General features: G+C 42.5%; 1 protein-coding gene across 2 annotated transcripts in view; it reads left to right on the forward strand.

Annotated features, from left to right (window-relative positions):
- TGFBR2 (transforming growth factor beta receptor 2) overlaps positions 1–22,717 on the forward strand; it is an 80,402-nt gene that overhangs the window by 48,170 nt on the left and 9,515 nt on the right. For both annotated transcript variants that reach the window (XM_059664141.1, XM_059664140.1), the window contains exons 4-5: positions 13,800–14,596; positions 16,156–16,297. In XM_059664141.1, the coding sequence (XP_059520124.1) occupies positions 13,800–14,596; positions 16,156–16,297 (939 nt within the window). The remainder of the gene's footprint in view (positions 1–13,799; positions 14,597–16,155; positions 16,298–22,717) is intronic.

Raw genomic sequence — 22,717 nt, forward strand, 5'->3', positions numbered from 1 at the left:
TAAGAGTGGAAGTATGGTTGTGCAAAGTTTTTAGCAGAGGAGGAAAATGATGGATTCAAGTCAGTAGTCTCATTCCTGGGAAGAGAAATCAGTCATTGGTGGGATGACTCACGCCCGTGGGTCCTTGGGTTGTGAATGAGTGCCCTTAGAAAGCCTCCCCGGAATCCGTGAATTCGGCCCGTGTCTGGCCAAGAAAATAATGAAAGTTGTACATGCCAGAGGCCACGGTGACGCAGTCCAGGGAAGCTTGGGGAATGTATTTGTAGTCACTTCAGGCAAATCAGTGGCTTTTGTAGATTTTTATTTTCCTAAGCAGCAAAGTAAACAAGATGCTCCAAGGCCAGAGGTGGCTGCCGGTTATGATTATTTCTACTCTGGAACCTCATTCTGAGGATGAATCAAGGCAGAGTAGAATCACTAAGGACACTCTTACCTTGCATCCCGCCCACTGGTTGGATGTAACGGGTGGACCAATGAGGCTGGCATTGCTATGAGGCTGTGGTGGTGCAGCCATACATCCACACGTCCAGTTCCTCATCTCTCCCCGAGCCACCTCCTTGTGTTCTATAAAAAACACATGGATGGGTGATGGTGAAAAGGGTCGAGGGAGACTCTTTCCTACTTCACAAGTATGGCAGTGCCCCACCGGTGGAAAAACACCAGGGAGCTAGCTAACCACCGTGAAACTGACTTTCATTTCCACCCATACTAAACTTCAGAGGGCGTGTTTACCACCAGCTGGACATCTGGCCGACTTGCTTTTGGAAAAAAAAACACCTTTTCTGGTTTGCAAATCACTCCTGCATGTTGCTAATTATGTAAAATTTCAATTTTACCAGCAAGAATTATGCCTTTAAAAAAATCTAATATTAACTTTTAAAGAAGCAATATTTGCTTTTCTACTTTTGAAAAATATACACCTCCTGTTACCTCATGAGGATATAGCTAGTTCCGATGTCAAGAACAACTGATCCTACATTCAGTCATTAAAGTTCTTTCCATTCCTTCCATAGTCCGGTCCCAGCGTATTTAAAATTACCATGTCTCCTGTCCGGCTGGAGTCGTTCTCTACCTTGGCCGCAGGTTTGAAACACCTGATAAGCTTTAAAAGCTACTCATTAAAGGGTCTTAGCCCTGCAGTTTTGGACTTAATTGGTCCGAGGCCTTGTATCAGGATTTTAAAAAACACACAAAAACTTCCCAAGATATTTTAATATGCGGCCAATGTTGGGACACACTGGACTCAAGACAGTTTGTTCTGCCAAATCTTTTTGTATTTTTCAGCATGGTCCCCATATAACCTGAAAAGGGATGGTGGCAATTAGAGAATGCCAGCCACCACAGGAAGTAGCTGAAATTTGCCTTCTAGGTTAAAGGAGGGGGAAACAAGCAAACAAAACACCTGTATTACCACACTCCTGAGGAAGAATAAGATTCTTTTTTTCTTTTTAATCTTCACCCAAGGATATTTTTCTATTGATTTTTTTGAGAGAGTGGAAGAGAGAGGGAAAGAGAGAAATTTCAAATGGAGAGAAACACATCGATTGATTGCCTCCTATATGAGCCTGGGTGAGAGAGGAGCCTGCCACTGAGGTAAGTGCCCTGGACCGGAATCGAACCTGGGACCAAGGGTCCCCAGGCCAAGGCTCTATCCACTGAGCCAAACCAGCTAGGGCAAGAGTGAGATTCATTAATGTAAGCTATTACTGAGCTTTTCACAGTTAACAGTTACTTCGGGAGAGGCCAAGGACCTCATTGAGAATAGGTATGTGAGGTTTTAGAACTGTTGAAATGATACACTGAAGGGGAGGCACATTTTAAACCTGAACACATGGCTGAAAGGTTGGCTGCTACTGCCTTGGCAAAGATGGGGTGGGGCGGTGGGTGGTGGGCAGTGTGTGTAGTTGGAGGAGGTGAGACCGTCAGGTGGGAGGGAATCGTGGCAAGCGGTGGTTTCCGTGGAAAGCCAGTAGAGAAGTCAGAACATGTTTTGGTGACCTGACAGGTATGAAGTGTGAGTCATCCATGGGCATTTTCTAAAGTCAGCTAATCTCCCTATTGGAGAAGATTCTGAAATAACTTAAGAACTCTATCTCTGCTTTCTGATTTCCTGAGAACACAAAGGACCCTAGACACAGTAGAAGATATAATCTAGAAAAAGAATTGAAGAACCAGGGCATCCTAAGAAAACCCCACCTTAGCGGTCAGCGGACTATAACACAGAGAAGAAAATGAAAAAAAAATTCCAGCTCCAAAGAACATATATCAGGCCAAGGCACTGTCCCTGATGGAACGAACATTCATAAGATATGGTGTCGTATCGTGGGCAAAGCCTGGCCCGTTGTCAGCTCTCTGAGAGTATTAGTTGTCCTCCTTCTAACACCAAAGCCACAGACGTAGCAAGAATCCATATCCCCAGGAGGAACACAAAGGTTGTTGAGCAGAGTGGAAGGAATGCCTAACACACCAGAGACACAATCCAGGTTTTCATTGCCTGGAATGACCAGTAATACGAAGCAACAGATACATGTAAAGTGAGGCACCTCGATTCAAACAGTCAGGTGTAGAGGGGCAGCTCATGAGAAAGCTGGCTGGGCATCTGTTCATGATAAAGACCCAGGGGCTTACAGGTGAGTAAGCCTAAAATTGGGATGATCTGGCTGAGAGAATCCGAACAGCAGAACAAACAAACCAGCAGTCACCTTACACTGCACTCATTGGAAGGGGCCCACTGTAGTCTACGCTGCAAGTCTTTTAGCTGCGTCTAGCGAAACGGCATGGAGGATCTTGAGTAGCAAGAATGATTTCAGAGAGCAGATCACTTTAGACTCACAAAAGAGCCTGGCACGGATCGGGCACCTGCTGTATGCTGGGCAGGAAGACTTTAGGGCAGTGGTCGGCAAACTCATTAGTCAACAGAGCCAAATATCAACAGTACAACAACTGAAATTTCTTTTGAGAGCCAGATTTTTTAAACTTAAACTATATAGGTAGGTACATTGTTATTAACTTAATTAGGGTACTCCTAAGGCTTAGGAAGAGCCACACTCAAGGGGCCAAAGAGCCGCAGTATGCCGACCCTAAAGTTTAGGGTCTGACAAATACGTCAGACTTCGGAGTCTGGTACACATGTCTTTTGAAAAGTGATTGAAGGAAACAGGGATGTTCAACTGGAAAAGGAAATGATTTAGAGAAATGGGCTAAATGCCCACCAGGAGTTTAAGAGCTCTCATCTCACAGAAGAAGGAATCCTTTTGTTGTCTCTTGTCTTAGAGAGCAGCAAGAAAGCCATTATGTGGACGAACAGGAAGTCTGCATATGACTTAACATAAAGAATAACCTTTCGAATAGCCCAATGTTTAGAATTAGTTTATCCTAATAGACCGGCAGCTAGATCTGTTGGGATTAGATATTGGGATGATTTACAAAGGAGTGGGGTTCCCTTGTAATATTTCAGCCAGACGTTCGTGTTCTCTCTCTCTCTCTCTCTCTCTCTCTCTCTCTCTCTCTCTCTCTCTCACTCTCTCTCTCATATTTCCGAAGAGGTTGTCATAAAAATTAGACTACATGTAAGACCCTTTTGTTGGGGAGAGAAGTGGGAAGGAAATATGTAAGGGAGACTGTGGGATGAGCTCCAAGAGGTGGGGAAGAGCTTAGTTTTGAAATATATATAATTGGAATAAAACAACCATCTGAACTGGAGGGAAGCATCTTCCATCATTCTGGGGGAACAATATTCTCAAAGTCTATCTGGAATGACAAACAGTCCTGTCAATGGGCTGGAGGTTAAATTAAATTCTGCATGCCCAGTGAGCTGGCTGTCCTTCTGTTGTTTAATTAAAATGGTTTTTTCATTGTTTGCCTGAATTTAATTGTTTGCTTTTTATTGAGATGATGGATGGGGAATCATATCTCATTCTACACTCCTCCAGAGGTTCCTCTGACTAGAAAATTCGCAGGCACCATTTCTCATTGGCTTGCACTGAATGCAATTGTACGAGGACTTTGCAAGTCCATTACAACTTTTCTTTGCAAGAGGGAAACATCTCTGTGGCGGAGCACCAAGGGGCTTATTCCATGTTTGCTAGAGCCGTGTTTCTCAAACTTCACCATGTAAATGAACCAACTAGAGAACTCTTTAAGGTGCAGATTCTAGTTCAGCAATTTGGGTCAGGGCCGAGAGTCTCCATTTGGCATAAATTCCCAGGTAACGTCTGCTGATGCTGCCAGTCTGGGGAGCACACTTTGAATAGAGGGTGTCAAAAGATTCTTTCTGGACCATGCTACCAAAATGATTAAAGATGCAGAAAATGGTGATAAAATACTGGAATTCCTGAGTATGAGATATCTATATATTTGTATCTGTATATCTATATCTATATCTAATCATCTATACCTATAGTCCCAAAAATGTTTACACACTTTGAATAATTATAAAGGCAGTGTTTATTAAAATGTATTTCATTTTCAAAATTAAGCTATCAGCTGTTAGAGTGTGCATACATTTTGGGGGGACACCCTGTATATATAATGGCTTGGGGTATGGGCATATGTGTGTGTGTGTGTGTGTGAGTGATGGGGCAAGAACAGAGGAAAGCAGATAAGGATATGAAATGTAACAAACTAAAGAGGCAGTTTGTTTTGCTCCTTCTGAAATCCTTAATCTTTCTCGGAAGGAATCTCAGCATGTCTGCCAGGCGAGTGCTGTGACTCAGCAACGCTTCTTCTGCATGACCAGTGAACATACTCAGAACATATCCAGTAAATATTTAGGAGATATTAGTACTGTTTATCTTTTTTAAAAACTCTATTTTTTTGTTAATCTTCACCCAGGGATATTTTTTCATTGATTTTTAGAGAGAGTGGAAAGGAGGTAGGGAAGGGGAGAGGGAGAGAAGCATTGATGAGAGAGAGACATGTCTATTGATTGGCTCCCACATACACTCTAACCAGGGCCAGGTATTGAACCTGCAACCCAGGTACGTGCCCTTGACTGGGAATCAAACCCCTGCCCTTTAGGTCTACAGGCAGATGCTCTATCCTCTGAGCAAAACTGGCCAGGGCTGTTGTTTTAAGATTCCACATTTGGTGAGATCATGCAGTATTTGTCTTTCTCTGTCTGATTTATTTCACTCAGCATAATGCCTTCTAGGTCCATCCATGTTGTCACAAATGGTAGGATTTCCATCTTTTTTAATGACTGAATAGTATTCCATTACATATACAGTGAACACATAGGTTGTTTCCATGTCTTGGCTACTGTAAGTAATGCTTCAGTGAACATCAGGGTGCATGTATCTCTTCAAGATAGTAATTTCATTTCCCTTTTATTAATTAGGTTCTGACTAAACATTTTCCAAAGGATTCTACTGTAGTGTAGAAAGAATTTGGGGGCAGGGTTGGACAAAACTGCAAAAATCAAATTTTGACATTTGTATTCAGTCATATTAAGGCCAAGAAAACTACTTGGACAGTAAAAGGCTACAATCAAAGATAAAAAATTACGAAGGTTTTGCTTTAGGGAAATTTTTACTTACTAATTTTCTTTAATATTTGTAAGATTATTCAAATTCTATAGTTTTTCTTGGGTCAGTTTTGGTAAGTTACATATATATATATATATCATTTTTATTTGGTCTTTGATCATTGTCCAAGTTTTCACATTTATTAACAAAATGCTGCCCGTGGGTTTTCTTATCCTTTGCGTCTTTGCTGGGCCTATAATTAAATATGTGCCTCCTCTGTGCTTTTGTTCCATTATCGGTCTCACAGAGCTCCTTATGTTGTGTAGTCGTTTACACTACACTTGGGGTGTTGCTGATTCTCCCGCTTATGTCTCTGTTTTCCATTTCACCAATTGCAACTACATTTACTTCTATTTTCTTTGGCTCCATAATCTTGTCCTTTTTCTGAATGTTCATGTGGAACCCTGTATTGGCTTACTCTCCTGAGAGCTACCATGAGCAACCTCGTCAGTGAAGCTCAGCCCTCCAAACACACCACTAACTACCCTGCAAGGCTCCCCTGCTTGGACCCCAGCTCACTTTATGTATTTTTTCCCATTTCTATTTCTATGAAAAGGGAATAATAATACATACCTAGCTGTGCGGCTATGAGGATTCAAACTTAACCATATAAAAACATAGTGTGTGGCATTTAGTAGATGCTCAGTAAATGAATGCTGCACTTTTTCGGGGTTATAATTCACAGAATGGCTCGACAGGAAATACTCCCTTCCCCCCAGCATATCTCTCTTTAGCACAGTTTCCTTCTTTGGACCTCCGCCAGTTGCATATATATCCTGTTGCTTTAGATGAACATGTCGGCTTGTGAAAACCTTTGTGGTTAGAGGGTCACTACCAACTTCACAAGAATCTCTGTAGTTGCCATGTGATGCTCATTTGTATACCCACACACCAAGGGATGGGGGAAATGATCACCTGTGCCCCTTCCTATTGCTCGGGTAAATAAGTATCTCAGTAAATTTGCTCCAAACGCCTGCTATGTGACCTTGTAAAAATACTGATTTATAGAGGTTCAATTTTGATTTCCTTTTAGCAACCAGTGTTGGATATGGGCATCACAAAGGATTTGAAAGAGGCTGGAAGCAACCTGTCTTCATTGTCCTCTATATGGTGTGTGTGTGTGTGTGTGTGTGTGTGTGTGTGTGTGTGTGTCTGTGTGTGTGAGATTCAGCAACTTGTTTACTTTCAAATCACTCCAGAGGAATGTATACCATGGAATTTCCTCTTGAGTTTTTTTGCCAGTTTGTATTATTTTATGGCATACTAACATTTATCTTTGACCTTTGTCTTTAAAAAAGATTTATGTATCAAGTCTGACATTTGCAAATGGCTCCTTCTTTGCAACAAAATCTGGCCTCTCCATGTGGGACACTTTTCTTTGGAAAATTGCAGAATTATTAAATGGATCCCTGGGGTTATTGCTAGGAACACAGCTTGGTGGCACGGGGTGAAGGAACCACTCAGACCTGGGGAAATGGGCACCCCTGCTTGCCTTGTGCGAACCATCATAAATCTCAATGTCCCCCTCAATGTTTTTTCTTCCTTTCTCTTCTCTCTCTTTCCCTCTCTCTCTCTTTTTCTTTCTTCTCCATTTCTAAAGTGAGATGATGCTTATAAAGCCTAGTTCAACAAAGGACATGATGGTAGTTACCTTTATTATTAAGAGTTCCAAGGAGGCGGGGGGTGGGGGGGTGGGGGGCGGTCCCATCATTTTCCACTGCAGAGCTCCCTGTCCAGGTGACAAAAGCTGAGGAAGAATCCACAGTTGCCCGCGGGGAACACAACATCATGTCAGGAGGCTCTGTTTCCTCCCTTACCTGCTTCCCCAAGAAAGGAGAAGAATCTCAAACTCTGCTCTAGCAAATCGTGGCAAAGAGATGAGCGTCAGGTGCCTTCACTCTGCCAAGGGCTCTTGCTTGTGCCCATATGCACCTTGGACTTCTTGGAAGTCAGGAGAAGCCTGCGGACCCCTTCTCAGAGTGATGTGTTTTTAAATGCATATACTATAAAACACAGGACCCCAAAGAAAACCCATGACATGGGACTGCAATTATCAAGTATTTTAAAAATAAACTCATGCTATAGTAACATGTTTCTATGGTAATGTTTTAAATAAGATCTAGATCAGGTCTAAAAAAATGGAAATGTCTAAGTGATGAGTATAAATGATATACCAAGACATCTGCAATAAATGTGAATATTGGTGACAAAGTTACCCATGGCAAATGCTAGGAAAGGCTACATTTTAGCTAAGGGTTAGAGCAAATTGTGTCCATTTTAAACTCACAGAGGCACTGAATTCTATCCATGGAGCTTAGGCTAAGAGCTCCTGCGGTTATAGTGTGGGGACTCATTTTTTATAACCTTGAAGAAATTCCCCTTATTTGCTATGCCCTCCAGAATGAGCTCAATGTTACATAACAAGGGAGTGTCAAGTGAATGTCAGGTCTTGAGCACTAGTTACAACAGCCAAGAAACTATTCATGGAAGTTTTCAACAGTTCAACAATTACATCTTGAACCCCACTATGTTCTATCTAGGAACAGGCTCTGAGAGAAAAAAGTTTTTAGGGTTCTTCTTCATGTAAGATTTTTTTTTTCTTCCCATGTAGAGAAAAGACGCATATTTTCAGGGACACCACTCAACTGTGGTTCTTAGTTAAGAACGAGAGAAATCATTGGCACACTCAGAATATGTCCCTTAAGACACATCATCCAAGAATTGCCGATATCACTTAACCGATGGCTATACACTCACTTAGTCCAGCCCCAACTTTTATCAAATTGGGAGGTTTTATGAAGTCATTGTAAATTGGTTCTCACCAATGGGAAGTCTGAGCATTACAGCGTAGAGTTAAGAGCAGGGGTCTCACCAATCTGACAGGTGCTTTTCAAATGTCAGTTTCGCTATTGCCTAAGTTTATGGTCTTGGGAAATTATTCAAACCACCTGGCCCTTTTAGGTTCCTCACCTATAAAATGGGGTTTATAATAATAGCAGTTTCTATAGGGTTTTTTCTGATGAAATATAGATATTATATAAAACTCTTAGGACACAGCCAGGTTCATACTAAGAATTCAGTTTATGAGTTTGTGTAATTGGCGGCTGGCGAGAATACTCCCTGCTGGTCTCTGAGTATAGAAGATGCTAGCTGGTACCTACACCCACAGCTGTTGGTTTTTGAGTTTTGTTTTTTTCTTAGTAGTAGCCTAAGGGTTAATACTGTGAGAGGGTGTGGGTGGCTCCTGTTTAGATAAAGCCACATCCCAAAGCTTCCTTTCAGCCCCTTTGCTATTATGAGGGTTTTTCACCGCCTCTTTGAAGTTTCAAAATTGACAGATGTTATTCAATAATTCCCTCCCCACAAGATATTTACAGTAGATTTTCAAAAAGAAAACACAGGAAATTTGAGGGGAAAGTAAAACTTTGGTTTCTGACATTGAAGGTGGGGGTATTTCTAGAGACGTCTTCAATGAATGATCAGATACATTTCAGGGATTTCTGTGTTTGTGTGTCTCTTAGCCTGAAAAAGAATAGAATTTAGTCTAGGAATATATCCCAAGAAACCAGAAACACCAATCAGAAAGGATATATGCACCCCTATGTTCACAGTAGCTAAGATTTGGAATCAGCCTAAGTGCCCATCAGCAGATGAGTGAATTAAAAAACTTTGGCACATCTATGCAATGGAATACTATGCTGCAGTAAAAACGAAGGAACTCCTACCATTTGTAATAGCATGGATGGAGCTGGAGAGCATTACGCTAAGTGAAATAAGTCAGTCAGAGAAAGATAAATATCACATGATCTCACTCATTTGTGGCCTATAATGAACAACATAAACCGATGAACAAAAACAGATCTAGAGACAGAGAAGCATCGATCAAATGCTCAAACCTCAGAGGGAAGGTAGGGGAGGGTGGGGGTAAGGGGGAGAGATCAACCAAAGGACTTGTATGCATGCATATAAGCATAAGCGATGGACGCAGACAACAGGGGGTGAGGGTGAGGGTAAGACTAGGGGGATGAGGGGACAATGGGGGGATAAAGACACATTTGTAATACCTTAATCAATAAAAAAGTTTTTAAAAAAGAAATAGAGCTGCTAAGAAGCAAAAAAAAAAAAAAATAGAATTTAGTGAGGAAGACCCTTTTGAATAATGGCCAGGAATTATAAAATTCACTCAGGAGTGGTAGATAAACAGCTCATTTGGACATTTTGCACTCTTTAATGAATTTGAGACATGACTAAGTAATTATGCAATAAATATTTAAAATTTTCTAATTATGTTGATTTCTCATATGTGAAAGAGAATATTCACAATGGATCAAAATACAATCTCTCCAAATTTTGCCCGTGTGTCACAGGTTGTTAAAATAACATCTATAGAAGAGTAGTCAGCAAACATTTTTTGTAAAGGGGAAGATAGTGAATATTTTACACTATCTGAGCAAGATAGGAGCTCTCTTGTATGAACTTCTAATAGTTTCTTCTTTTTTAAATTTATTTTTTATTGGGATTACTTTGGTTATTAACTGTATAAATTTCAGGTGTCCAATATTATAATTCGGTATCTGTTTACTATACTGTGTGCTCACCAACAAAATCTAATTTCCATGGGTCACCATATATTTGACCCCTTTACCCATCTGCCTTCCTCTCATCCCCCTTTTCCTCTGTTAACCACTGTTCTGTGATCTGTATCTATGTTTGCTTTTCTGTGTGTTTTTTGTTTGTTGCTTTTTTTGTTTTATATTCCATGGATTAGTGAAATACTGTTTATGTCCTTTTCCATCTGACTTATTTCACTTAGCACAATACCCTCAATATCCTTCTGTGTGATCACAAATGGCAATAATTCATCTGTTTTTGGCCAAGTAGTATTCCATTGTATGTATATACCACTTTTTCTTGATCCAATCATGCATTGATGGACACTTAGATTGTTTCAGTATCTTGGCTATTGTCAATAATGCTATAATGAACATTGGGGTACATATGTCTTTCGAATTAGTGTTTTTGTATCTTAGGGTAAGCACCCAGAAGAGGAACTGCTGGGTCAGATGGTAGCTGTACTCTTAAATTTTTGAGGAACCTCCATACTGTTGGCCATAGCTGCCGCACCAATTTCCATTTCCCCCAACAATGCCTGGGGGCTCCCTTTTCTCTATATCAGCTCCAGCACTTATTTCTTCTTTTTGAGAATAGCCATTCTAACAGGTGTGAGATGACTGTTCATTGTAGTTTTGATTTTCATTTCCCTGTCAATAAAGTTTTTTTTTTTTTTAATGATCCTTTAAAGGTGAAAAAAAAAGTTTGTTGCTCATAGGTTGTACAAAAACAGGCCATGGGCCCTTGGGCTGTAGTTTGCCAACTCCTGCTTCAGAACATAAAACACGTGCGGGATATTGTCCCCCACAGGTCATCATTCACTCAGCTTCTACAACAAATAGTGGCTGAGTACCAGAAAGTGCCCCATCCTGAGGCCAGCTCTGGGTGTATGATGAGGATCAAAGCACAGCTGGCTTTTCCCCAAGCAGAACATGCTTTCTCATGGGAGAGACCAACAATCAGAGCATCAAACCAATTTATGACGATAAAACGTCTCTGTATTTACAGACAAGTGGGCATTTGACACAAACGCATTGATCGGATACTTCAGATAATAGAGTTGGACTTACAGAGAAGGCATGTTGTTTCCAGCTGTTGCACCTGAATATTATCTCATCAGTCCCCTTAATTTTGCTCTCCAGGCTCATACTTTGCCAGACCCCAGGGACTGTCTACATGTCTCCACAATTCCTTTCTGTTATTGCTTCATCCCATTGCCATGTCCACTCCTAGTCCTACCTGTCCTTGGTCCCATTTAAGCCTCCAAGTGTGAGTAAAAATCCAGTTTTGGGTTTTTTTTTTTTTTTAGTATGTTTCCATTGATTTCAGAGAGAGGAAGGGAGAGAGAGAAATAGAAACATCCATGATGAGAGAAAATCATTGATTGGCTGCCTCCTGCACTCCCCCTACCGGGGATCAAGCCTACAAACTGGGCATGTGCCCTGTCTGGGAATTGAACTGTGATCTCCTGGTTCATAGATCAACACTCAACCACTGAGCCATACCAGCCGGGCAAGAATTCAGGTTTTTAAGAGTCAAATTGCATCCCTTTTCCTATTTGTTTTAATGCCTTAATGTATCATTCCTCAAAATACTGATTTTTTTTTTCTCTCAGTTGCTGAAAATATATTTTGGGGTTACTTTTCCAGTTTTTAGTGGCATCAGGCTTAAGAATTAAGGTTCTCATTTAGAATATATAGTTAGTGGAAGTTGGTGTTTCCACTTAAGAGTTACCATAAGAATAGGGTGTGAATCATATTAAACCTAAAAACTCCAAATTCACGTGGTACTGGCTTCCTTACTCATGGTGCTTCATTAAGTGACAATATCAAATACAAAGAGGTAATGGGTTCCCTTAAGGAGATTATGGTTATCTCCATTCCACCTGTACTGTAGTCTCATCATTTCCCCCGCCCCCAAACACCGATAGTCAGTGAAAACTGCCGATTGAATAATTATAGATCCCTTCTCTGATATGCCCGGTTCCATTATCACCTACTCATTACTGTCCTTTTGATTTCCCTTATGCAGAATAATCAATGTGGGGGGGGGGGGATTCCTCAAGTAGATAATATATTCTTAATTCTTAACATGACATTCCTTTTACACATCTTTAACTTTTCTGCCCAACTCAAAGGCAGTCCTTGCCACTGTGTCTTCCCTGTTTCTCTAAGCTTTTCCACCAACACAGAGACTGGAGCACACATGTAGCTCCCACTCTGGATGGCCATATATCACTAGGCATTTGAATACGTGCCCTAACTCCTCTGCTGGGTTATAACCTCTTTCAGGGCAGTGCCAGACCCATAGCAGGAACTCAGGAGCTCTGTGTTTAATGAATGAATGTAGCACCTGAGCATGAGGCCTGCTAATGAAAGGATACCTTTGAGGGAAGATGTATAAAGCAATGGAATTCTGGAATTCTTGCCTAACAAACCTCTCACTGAACTTCCATTCACTGCCTCCTACCCGCTGAATGATTCCATCCATGGCCTTCTCCCCAAGAGGAAAACTGTCTAACCAGCCTCTACCGTGGCCAGCACATGGATCAGACTTTGAAATACAAGACATGATAGTGAAATAGCTGGTGCCAAACCACAGGGCCTGCTTCAGTGACCAAGTCAGCAAACAGGCTACATTTTCTTCTTTAACTTCTCTCACTTTTGTTGCTATTAAGTCATTCTGTTCTGTGAAGCTACAAATCACATGCACACTGAAAAGAGGAATATGGGGTGAATATAAGGGAACTGACTTCCAAAGAGACCCCTCCCACAGATTTCTCTCTCCACCACTGCAAGGCTCAGAGCTGATGCTTACGGGTAGCCTAGATGTTGATCAGAACAGGACAAGTTGGAGCAAGGACTCGGCGCACTATGACGATCTCTTTGTTTAAACCAGATCCCATATGTGCAAGTTTTTGGAAGCAGGAATTGTCATTCTTTCTATATTCCCAAGGCCTCCTGCAATGCCTTGAGTATAGTTAACACTCAGTAAACACTTCTTCCACTTATTCAACACTTATTGAGGCCCTGATGGGTGCTGGGTGTTGTTTATGGTCATGAAGAAGGCAGACATGGTCCCTGCCAGCACAGAGTTCTCAGTCTACTGGGGGTGGGAAGTAGAAAAAGGCAAATATAAAACCACTAAGTAGAGTCATTGTTATTTCATTGAAATTGGTACATTGTTACATAGAAAAAATGTAGGGTGCTGTGAGATTATATATAAAGGAAAATATTTTCCAAGTTTTCCTAGATTTCTTTTAGGAAGTGGCATCTAAGCTTAAGTTTGAGGGAAGAGTAGGAAACATTGAATGAATGGCCAGAGGCAGGGAAGACGAGACAGGTGCATGCTCGCATCCATCCGTGAAATAAAAGTTCACAATGCATTATTTATAAAAACTATACTGATGTTGAAACATCTGGACATGTGAGGTGTACACCCACTTTCTCACAAAGAGGGTTACAACAGCTTTTAAGTGACCGAATTAATGGCATTTTATGAGCATTTCCACCATAAATCTTGGAATTTCAGGAATGAAGAAATATTTGACTTGCAAAAATAAATAAACACCTGAAGTATCACAGATGTTGCCTCCCAGGTTATCTGCAAGGATGTACCTACCTACTCAACCCAATTCCTTTTCTCCTTTGTTTCCCACACCAGAGTATTCCACCAACAACCCTGACTTATTGTTAGTCATATTCCAAGTGACAGGCGTCAGCCTCCTGCCACCACTGATCATCGCCATCGCCGTCATCATCATCTTCTACTGCTACCGTGTCCACCGGAAGCAGAAGCTGACCCCGTCCTGGGAGACTAGCAAGCCACGGAAGCTCATGGACCTCAGTGAGCGCCTGGCCATGATAGAAGACAACAGCTCCGACATCAGCTCCACGTGTGCCAACAACATCAACCACAACACGGAGCTGCTGCCCATTGAGCTGGACACCCTGGTGGGGAAAGGTCGCTTTGCCGAGGTCTACAAGGCCAAGCTGAAGCAGAACACTTCAGAGCAGTTCGAGACCGTGGCAGTCAAGATCTTCCCTTATGAGGAGTACGCCTCCTGGAAGATGGAGAAAGACATCTTCTCGGACATCAATTTGAAGCATGAGAACATCCTCCAATTCCTGACGGCCGAGGAGCGGAAGACAGAGTTGGGGAAGCAGTACTGGCTGATCACGGCTTTCCATGCCAAGGGCAACCTACAGGAGTATCTCACGAGACACGTCATCAGCTGGGAGGACCTGTGCAAGCTGGGCAGCTCCCTGGCCAGGGGCATAGCTCATCTGCACAGTGACCACACCCTGTGCGGGAGGCCCAAGATGCCCATCGTGCACAGGGACCTCAAGAGCTCCAATATCCTGGTGAAGAACGACCTGACCTGCTGCCTGTGTGACTTTGGGCTTTCCCTGCGTCTGGACCCCACTCTGTCTGTGGATGACTTGGCCAACAGTGGGCAGGTAAGTCAGACCTGGATTCCCCTTACCTTGTCCCTGGCCCCATGTACCTCTTCATCCCTAAAGTATCCCTACACTCTTTATACTTGTCTATATCCCACTCTCTCCTGGCAGGGTGCTAATGAGCAGCATTTCTCCTCCTATTTCTTTAAATCCTCCCCAATTCAGGATAGGTAGTTTTCTTCCTGAGTCGATCCTAATGTCTCTTCCTCTCGCCAATTATTTTTCTGTGCTTCAAACCCTGTTAGCACTTTCTCTCTATTTTTTTTCCTCTCTTATGGCTGTACTCTGTACTGTTAGTAGTTGTATTGTTTTGTTTTCCATCATTCTAGAAGGCACTCTCCATGGGTCCAAATCCATGCCCATTTGGTCACATCTACCACAATGCCTTGAACAGGGAAAGTGACCAAGGAGCATTTGCTCTGTGAGTGATGGGCTGAGTGAATGAATAATTCCACTTTTAAAGCATCTCGCAGAGTAAAATAGAAACCTGTTTAGCTACAGAGCTATTGGGAAGTGACTAGAAATTACCAGCATCCTTTATGAATGACGTGGCCCCTTGTTTTCACACACTGGAAGCTTAACTGTGGACCAGAGTGGAGTCTCCAGGGCACCAATGTTTTCTCTACCCGGGAGGAGGAACGTGCTTCTGAAGCCTTTAGTCACTGCCCAGTCAGCCCCCTGGGTTCATGACTGCTCAGGCAGTCTTGAGGTAAACATGTGGAAACACGAACAGATCAATGTGCCAGGAGAATGACTCATGCAATGACCTATTAAAAAGAAAAATGTCTTCTAATGCATGCCAATAAAAAACAGTCTTTGGGTTAATAACACCAGCTCACTTGACTTTCCTTAGATTCTTGAGAAGGGAGGACTTCATTATTACTTAGCTTTATAGGCGCTGCATCAGCAAGCATTTCAGTGATTCCTTCCCTAGAAATAGTTCGGTGTTCCTTTGTGTCTCAGTGTTTTCATATTATCAGGCATCGTCCAAAAGAGACTACATGAAGATCCAGATTTGGTCTTTTACTGGGGAAATATCTTCATACAGTTTCATTTAGTGGAGATTTTATGAAATTATACTACATTCTCGGCACTACAGTGAAGATTCAGACAGCCCTTAAGTGACCCAGACTAATGGCATTTATGATTATTTCCACCATAAATCGTGGAATTTCAGGAATGAAGAAATATTTGATTTACAAAAGCAAAAATAAACATCTGAAGTACCACAGATGTTGCCTCCCAGGTTATCTGCAAGGATGTTGTTGTATAATATGGTGACATGTTTCATGGGGCTGGACAAGGCAGCTCTGGGGTTTGGCATTTCCTTATTTTGGCATGTTTTGTTTATACTCCTTAAAGGGTGTTCAGGAAGAGAACACCTATTTTTAAAAAGAATGATATAAGCCCTACCTTTCCATGCAGGTCTCCTTATTTTAAAAAAGCGTTGTACTTTCTAAGATTATCTACCCAATGTAGGGGACAAACATCAGCTATATTTGAAAATAAAAATGCGGTTGGAATGAAATAATGGGCCTCCATGTCTGTTTTTGCTTTAGGTGGGAACTGCAAGATACATGGCCCCCGAAGTCTTAGAGTCCAGGATGAACTTGGAGAATGTCGAGTCCTTCAAGCAGACAGATGTCTACTCCATGGCTCTAGTGCTCTGGGAGATGACGTCCCGCTGCAATGCGGTGGGAGGTATGTATGCACCCCCATCCTGGTGCATGTGCCTTCACGCTGATGTCATGTTATTTGCTTCCAACATGAGACCAGGGTTGCCAAAGAGTCAGCTCCACAATGAGAGCCTAGTTGAGATGTGATGGTACATAGCCATCCCAGTAGGATTTGGAATTATGCTAAAAAGCCTAGGTCTTTAAGCTGAAAGTCCGTTTGGAGCACAAAGCTTTTTATCTCCTTTCATAAAGTATAATTCTTTCTCTTGATGTAGCTTCCCACAGATATTCGAATACCTGGCAAGTGATGAACACTAATAAGAATTATTTCTACTTATCAAATGGATACTATTCCAGAAAAATATCTGATTTTTTTTTTTTTTTGGCATTTTAATGTTACTCAGAATTATAAGGTCCGGGAAATGGATTTGACTCAAAGTTTACTTTTATGGACATGACTTTCCCTTGTTAGGAAAAACAAGCAGAATGGTTTGATGTATCTATTTAGGTTTTGAAAAACTGAGCGAAGAGAGGTTATGAGGAATGCAGCATTCTTCAGCGGTGCAGGGGTGATGTCACTGTTTTAGAGAGTATTGGTCCCTTGTCCCCTGAGCTTTCTGGACATGAGCATGGTTGAGGGCTTCAGTACTTGATCCTTGCTTGACTCTCTTCTCAGTAGTTTCCATCAGGGTTTGACGTCCCAACTTAGAAATTTATGGATCAAAACATGGTCCTGGCTGACAGCTAAGTCAAGCCAACCTGACTCCAACTTTATTTTTAGCTCTTTGTTTGGCAATAATTTTAGACTTTTACAGAACAGTTTCAGAAATAGCAAAGACGGGAAGTTAACATTGGTACAATACTCTTAATTAACCTATAGAACCTATTCACATTTCCAAGTTCCCAGTAATGTCCTTTTCTGGAACAGAATCTAATTCAGTTCCCCCACTACATTTGCCGTCCACGCTTCTTAGCGTCCTTCAACTTGTGACAGCTCTCAGTCTATCTTTGTCTTTCATGAACTTGGCACTTACAAAGAGTTCACACCCATTATTTTATAGACAGTCTCTCACGTTGGGTCTCTCTTGTTTTCTCATGATTAGATTGAGGCTATATATTTTGGGCAAGAATACCCCAGAAATGACATTGTGTCCTTCTCAGTGTCTCATATTGGGGCCAGTTCACCTTGATCACTTGATGAAGGGGGCTTTCTCCCCTGTAAAGTAACTACTTTTTTTCCACTTGTGATGAATACATAGTTTGTGGGAAGGTACTTTGACCTGTCTCTAAAGACACTAAACACATACATAGTAAGGATATGAGACCTGTTTCTTATAATTCTGCCTGCTAATTTTAGGATCCATGAGTTGTTCTTGCCTGCAATAATTATTACTATAATGTTTTTCTAACAGCGATTCTGTTTCTTATTCCTCCTATGTTTATTATATTCTACGGTAAGAAATAGCTATACTTTCTTTCATCACCCCCTGTTACTTATTGAATTATGAATTTATATCAGTATGGAGTTGTGGATGTTTATTTTAGTCTATGCGTCTGTGATATTCTCATTATTTATCTTGTTGCTTCGATGGCCACAGCTTTGCTCACTGGGCCAATCTACCCAACATTTCGCCCGAGGTAGATTTGGGTGACACACGTGCTGTGATTCTTCATCCTGTTTAGAACACGCTCAGCCAATTTCCCAGGATGGGCCCAGGTCACCCCCCGCCCCTGAGCCCTTTGCTGTACCCTCCCCTGCTCCCTTGGGGCCCTGCCTAGGGATGGCACTTCCCATCCGGCTGCCACTGTCCTTTTCTGGTTTCCTGCCTGAGATTTCTTCCCCCACAGCATTTTCAAAAGTTGCTTGGTTTTTCCTTGCACAGTGATATTTGTTTAACCAGGTCTCAGTCACCGAGGATCATTTTCTGTTTGCAAGCTTTGGCAGTTCCAGAATGAATCCTTTAGGACGTGACTGAGTTGTGGAAGAGATGATGCTGTTGTCACTCACTGTCAGAATAAATTTACCTAAATTCCGGCGTCTTTCCTGTCCTTTCAAACCCGATATCCTATAACCATGAGCAGGAGAGAGAGGGTGTCTCTGTGTCGTTCGCTCTGTGAGGGCAGCCAGCTCATTAGGGCCTCGTGTGAGCTTCCTGCCTTCGTTGTTATCAATGACTGAAGGCCTTTCCTGTTGCTGTTTGCTGAGTGTGGAGGAATTCAGCCTAATGGGGAAGAACGCACTTCACCAACTTTTATGAGGCCTAAAAACAGATACAGTATAAACAAGTTTTCCCAAGGAAGGAACAGGATCCCATTTGTTCAGCTGGTCCCAGAGAGCCTTTCATAACCTCTAAGGTAAGAGCAGATGGACGGCTTTGGGGGATCCGGAAAGAGGCTCTCATTCTGTTTGATCGTCAGCCCACAGTCCTGTTTCTTCCATCTCTGCTCAGGCAGAAAAAAAACAAAGTTGTTTATCGTCATTTGGGTCCAACAGAAAGCCTTTCACTCGGTTCAATGTGTGAACTCATTTATTAAGTCCTTTAAAAAAACACACACACTTTGTTTTAAGAGCATTTTTTTTTCTTTTTGGGTTGCCTTTTAAAAACCTTAAAGCCAGATTTTTATTTTTTTAGCCTCGTCTTAATTTCAGATTTGGTTTTTACATTTCAAGAATGTATTCTTGGAAGGTACATAAAGCCTGAAGAGCAATGTGTTCCCTCCTGGCTGCTGTAGAAACACACATGTAAAGACAGGGCTTGCTCTCAAGAAGCTTCGTGTCATTTACTGATGAGTCGACTTTTATTTTGTTCTCCTTCTTAAAAAATTTGCCCACCCAGACACAATTCTTCCCTTACAAAGAAAATTGATAATAATTCCCTCCACTTGATGTCCGGCTTCAATTGATAAGGTCTAAGGGAGAGGGCAGGGTATAAATGGCTTTCCTTAAGCTTAAAACTTCTTTTCTGTGACTTGAAATACAACACGTGCAATTACTACTTATTTTCATTGCCAGCCTCATTTCAAAATGGAAATGCGGACTATGCTCACCTTAGTTTTTTTTTTCATCAAATAGGGCAACTAATATTCCCATCTAGTTGGTTCTGAGTGAGAGAACATCTACCTGAATGAAGTAGGCTGTGAAGCAGCTGGGGACAGTCTTGCAGGAGAATGTGAGCTCCCAGTTTTCCTGCCTTAGAGCAAGTTTATTCTGTTCTCAGGGTTGAGCCCACTTTCTTCACGTGGGTGCAGCCGGACCCTGGCTTGCCTCTCTGGGCTTCTCTCCGCTGGACACTCTCTTCGTTCTGCAGTCATCTTTATGGACGTGTTTTAAGTCTCACTTCTAGCCTTGGTCTCATGCTGTTACTGGGACTGGGACCCTGAAATCGACTTGTAACCAGGCAAGTGCGGTTCAGCTGTGTTTAGTGCTGCAGGAAGGTAAGGCGGGGGGCACAGGGAACTGAATGCCCACGCTGACTAAAGGAAGTGTGGCCGTGGGGTGAGGCAGTGAGGGACAGGTCAGCTCTGGAAGGAAAGGTAAGACCCAGCAGTGTCCTCTTGAGTTGCATCTTTTCCAGCCAGCCTCTCCTCTGTGCAGAGCAGTTCAGAGAGCACTATACCAGGGAATCCTCACTCTTATCAGGTGAGAAAATGCAAACAGGCAATAATAGCACCATTCTGAAGCCAATTGATGCAACCCCATTAGCACAAATTTCCACCTAGAAGCTCAAGAGATGGGTTGCCATAACTGAAGAGAGTGGCCAAAGGCAAAAGGCTTTCTGGTGGAGGTGGGTTTGGTCATGTAATAAAACACCAAGGAATACTAGCTACCATGACATGAATACTAGCTTCATGGATTAGCTCATTTCATCCAGCAAGGACTCTTTGAAGTATGTACTATTTTTTTTTTAAAAAGTATGTTTTTATTGAATTCAGAGAGAGGAAGGCAGAGGGAGAGAGAAACATCAATGATGAGAATCATTGATTGGCTGCCTCCTGCATGCCCCCTACTGGGGATCAAGCCTGCAACCTGGGCATGTGCCCTGACCGGGAATTTAACCGTGATGCTCAACCACTGAGCCACACTGGCTGGGCTGAAGTATGTACTATGATAAGCCCCATTTTACAGATAAGAAAACAGAGGCTTCAGGAGGAAAGCTGTACAGCCAGAAATCAAAGCCCTGTCATCTGACTCTAGCCCACAGGCTCTAACCTTCCTAGTACATGCTGACCTGACCGATATAGTACATGTTTAATAAATGGCAGGGACAAATACCATTATTTTCTTCGGGATGGGGAAGTCAGCACTTCTTTGTGCATCCTGGCCTTTGATGCAGAGCCTTTCTGGAAGTCCCTAATAAGACAGTTACACATTGAGGAATGTTCAATGATGGCCTCACTTCTGAAAGGTTCTAGTGATTGACCTTCCTGTCTCCCCCAGGTGAATTTCTGTTTACAGAATCCCAAGGCTAGTAAATCTGTAGCATGTTGCGGGCTCGGTGTCTTCAAGTCTGAGATAACTTCCTTATTCTTACATTTCTCTGAAGATACATTCATTTGTTCATTTATTCACTCAACAAATATTCATCGAGCACCTAATATGTGGCAGGCATTAACCAACATGCTAAGGATAATAGCAGTGAGTAAAACCAGCCTCTCTGCCCTCAAGGGACAGAAAGACTAATGAAGAGCTAATATTTTAGAAAGACAATGAACAAGTAGATATCCTATATAATAAAAAGCGAATATGCAAATTGTCCGTTCAACCTGGAGTTCAACTGGGAGTTTGACCAGGGGGTGGGGCCGGCCCACCAACCACCCTCGGTCCCTTCCCCTGACTGGACCCCACCCTTGCACGAATTCATGCACTGCACCTCTAGTATACTATAACATCAGGGGTGATTATATAAAAAAAATAAAGCAGAGATAGGAAATAGACAATGACCGAGGGTGTTATTTCAGATACTTTGATCTGAAAGAATACAAAAGGAAGAAAACAAGAAAACAGGGCTTTGTAGTTGTTTGAAGAGAGAGCTAGAAAGGAGGAGGAGACTGGTGTGTTACTTTTTATGAAGGAGAAAAGTGCTGAAATCTCCATTCAGCAACGACAAGCCCAGTGACCGGCTCTTTTACAAAGAAATCTCTGTCCATGGCTTTCAGTTTGTTTAGTCTTCATGCAAGTGTTTGTGGGGTGTGTGGGAGGCAGATGAAGGCGGGGTGCCTCTCAGGGCCCCTGTTAGCGAGCACAGCAGGCACTATGTTCATGGCATCCCCAGCCAAAACAGGCCCACAAGCCCACCGACTTCCAAGTCTCTAGCCATTTAGGCCTTTGAATAGAAGCTGACACATAGCAGCTGGCTGAGCGGGTATTTAACAAAGAGGAAAAGCACAACCCCCAGAATGGCTCCTGCGCATACTGTCAGCTTGCTGCAGTCTTGTGAGATAGACAAAAAGTGCAAATGCATCAGAAAGAAAGAAAAGAAAAAAAAATAAGAGGGGTAGGAGAGGAGGACCAAAGACCAATAAGACTGGGATGGAAGCACTTGGTTTTGCTGCATTTCAGGGGAGTCTTACTTGGAAGGCAGATATAAAAACTCGGGGGCCCTGTTTCGGGGAAAACTGTCAACAACTTCTCTGCACTGTGAAGCTGGAGCTGCAGTCCGCGCAGCAGCTGGGGGCCAGATGCTGACTTTCAGAGGAATGGCTCTGCTGTGCAGAGACCAGCCCTGGAGTGCTGCCCAACTGGGAAGAGGGAGGCAAGTGTGGTTTCTCTTCAGGGCCTCCCACACATGCCAGCAACACTTGCATGGACACCAAACAGCAGAGAAAGTAAAGGAAGCTGCAAGGGCCTGGGAGTTGGGGGGTAGGGGTGGGGCTTCTGTCAGGGACAAGGCTGCAGGGAAAGGCAGGGAAGGGAAAGAAGTCAGAAAGAAGAGCAAGTGCTCAAGCAGTGAAATGAGGTTTCTCAGGAAAGGTGTGTGAGACCCTCTAGGACAGTGGTTCTCAACCTTCCTAATGCCTCGACCCTTTAATACAGTTCCTCATGTTGTGGTGACCCCCAACCATAAAATTATTTTCATTGCTACTTCATAACTGTAATTTTAACTGCTACTGTTATGAATCATAATGTAAATATCTGATATGCAGGATGTATTTTCATTGTTACAAATTGAACATAATGAAAGCATAGTGATTAATCACAAAAACAATATGTAATTATATGTGTGTTTTCCGATGGTCTTAGGCAACCCCTGTGAAAGGTCGTTCGACCCCCAGAGGGGTCGCGACCCACAGGTTGAGAACCACTGCTCTAGGAGATCCTGAGGTGTTGAGCCTCCTATGCCTGGAGTGGGAAGCAGCCCGTGGGTGAGAGGGGGACTTGGTTTGAGTCAATAGCTGTACTGTATGGGCATCTGCCTTAGGTTGGGTGCCCCATAGCCTGGAACAG

The sequence above is a fragment of the Myotis daubentonii genome, chromosome 14, assembly GCF_963259705.1.
Source record: "Myotis daubentonii chromosome 14, mMyoDau2.1, whole genome shotgun sequence".
Taxonomy (NCBI): domain Eukaryota; kingdom Metazoa; phylum Chordata; class Mammalia; order Chiroptera; family Vespertilionidae; genus Myotis; species Myotis daubentonii.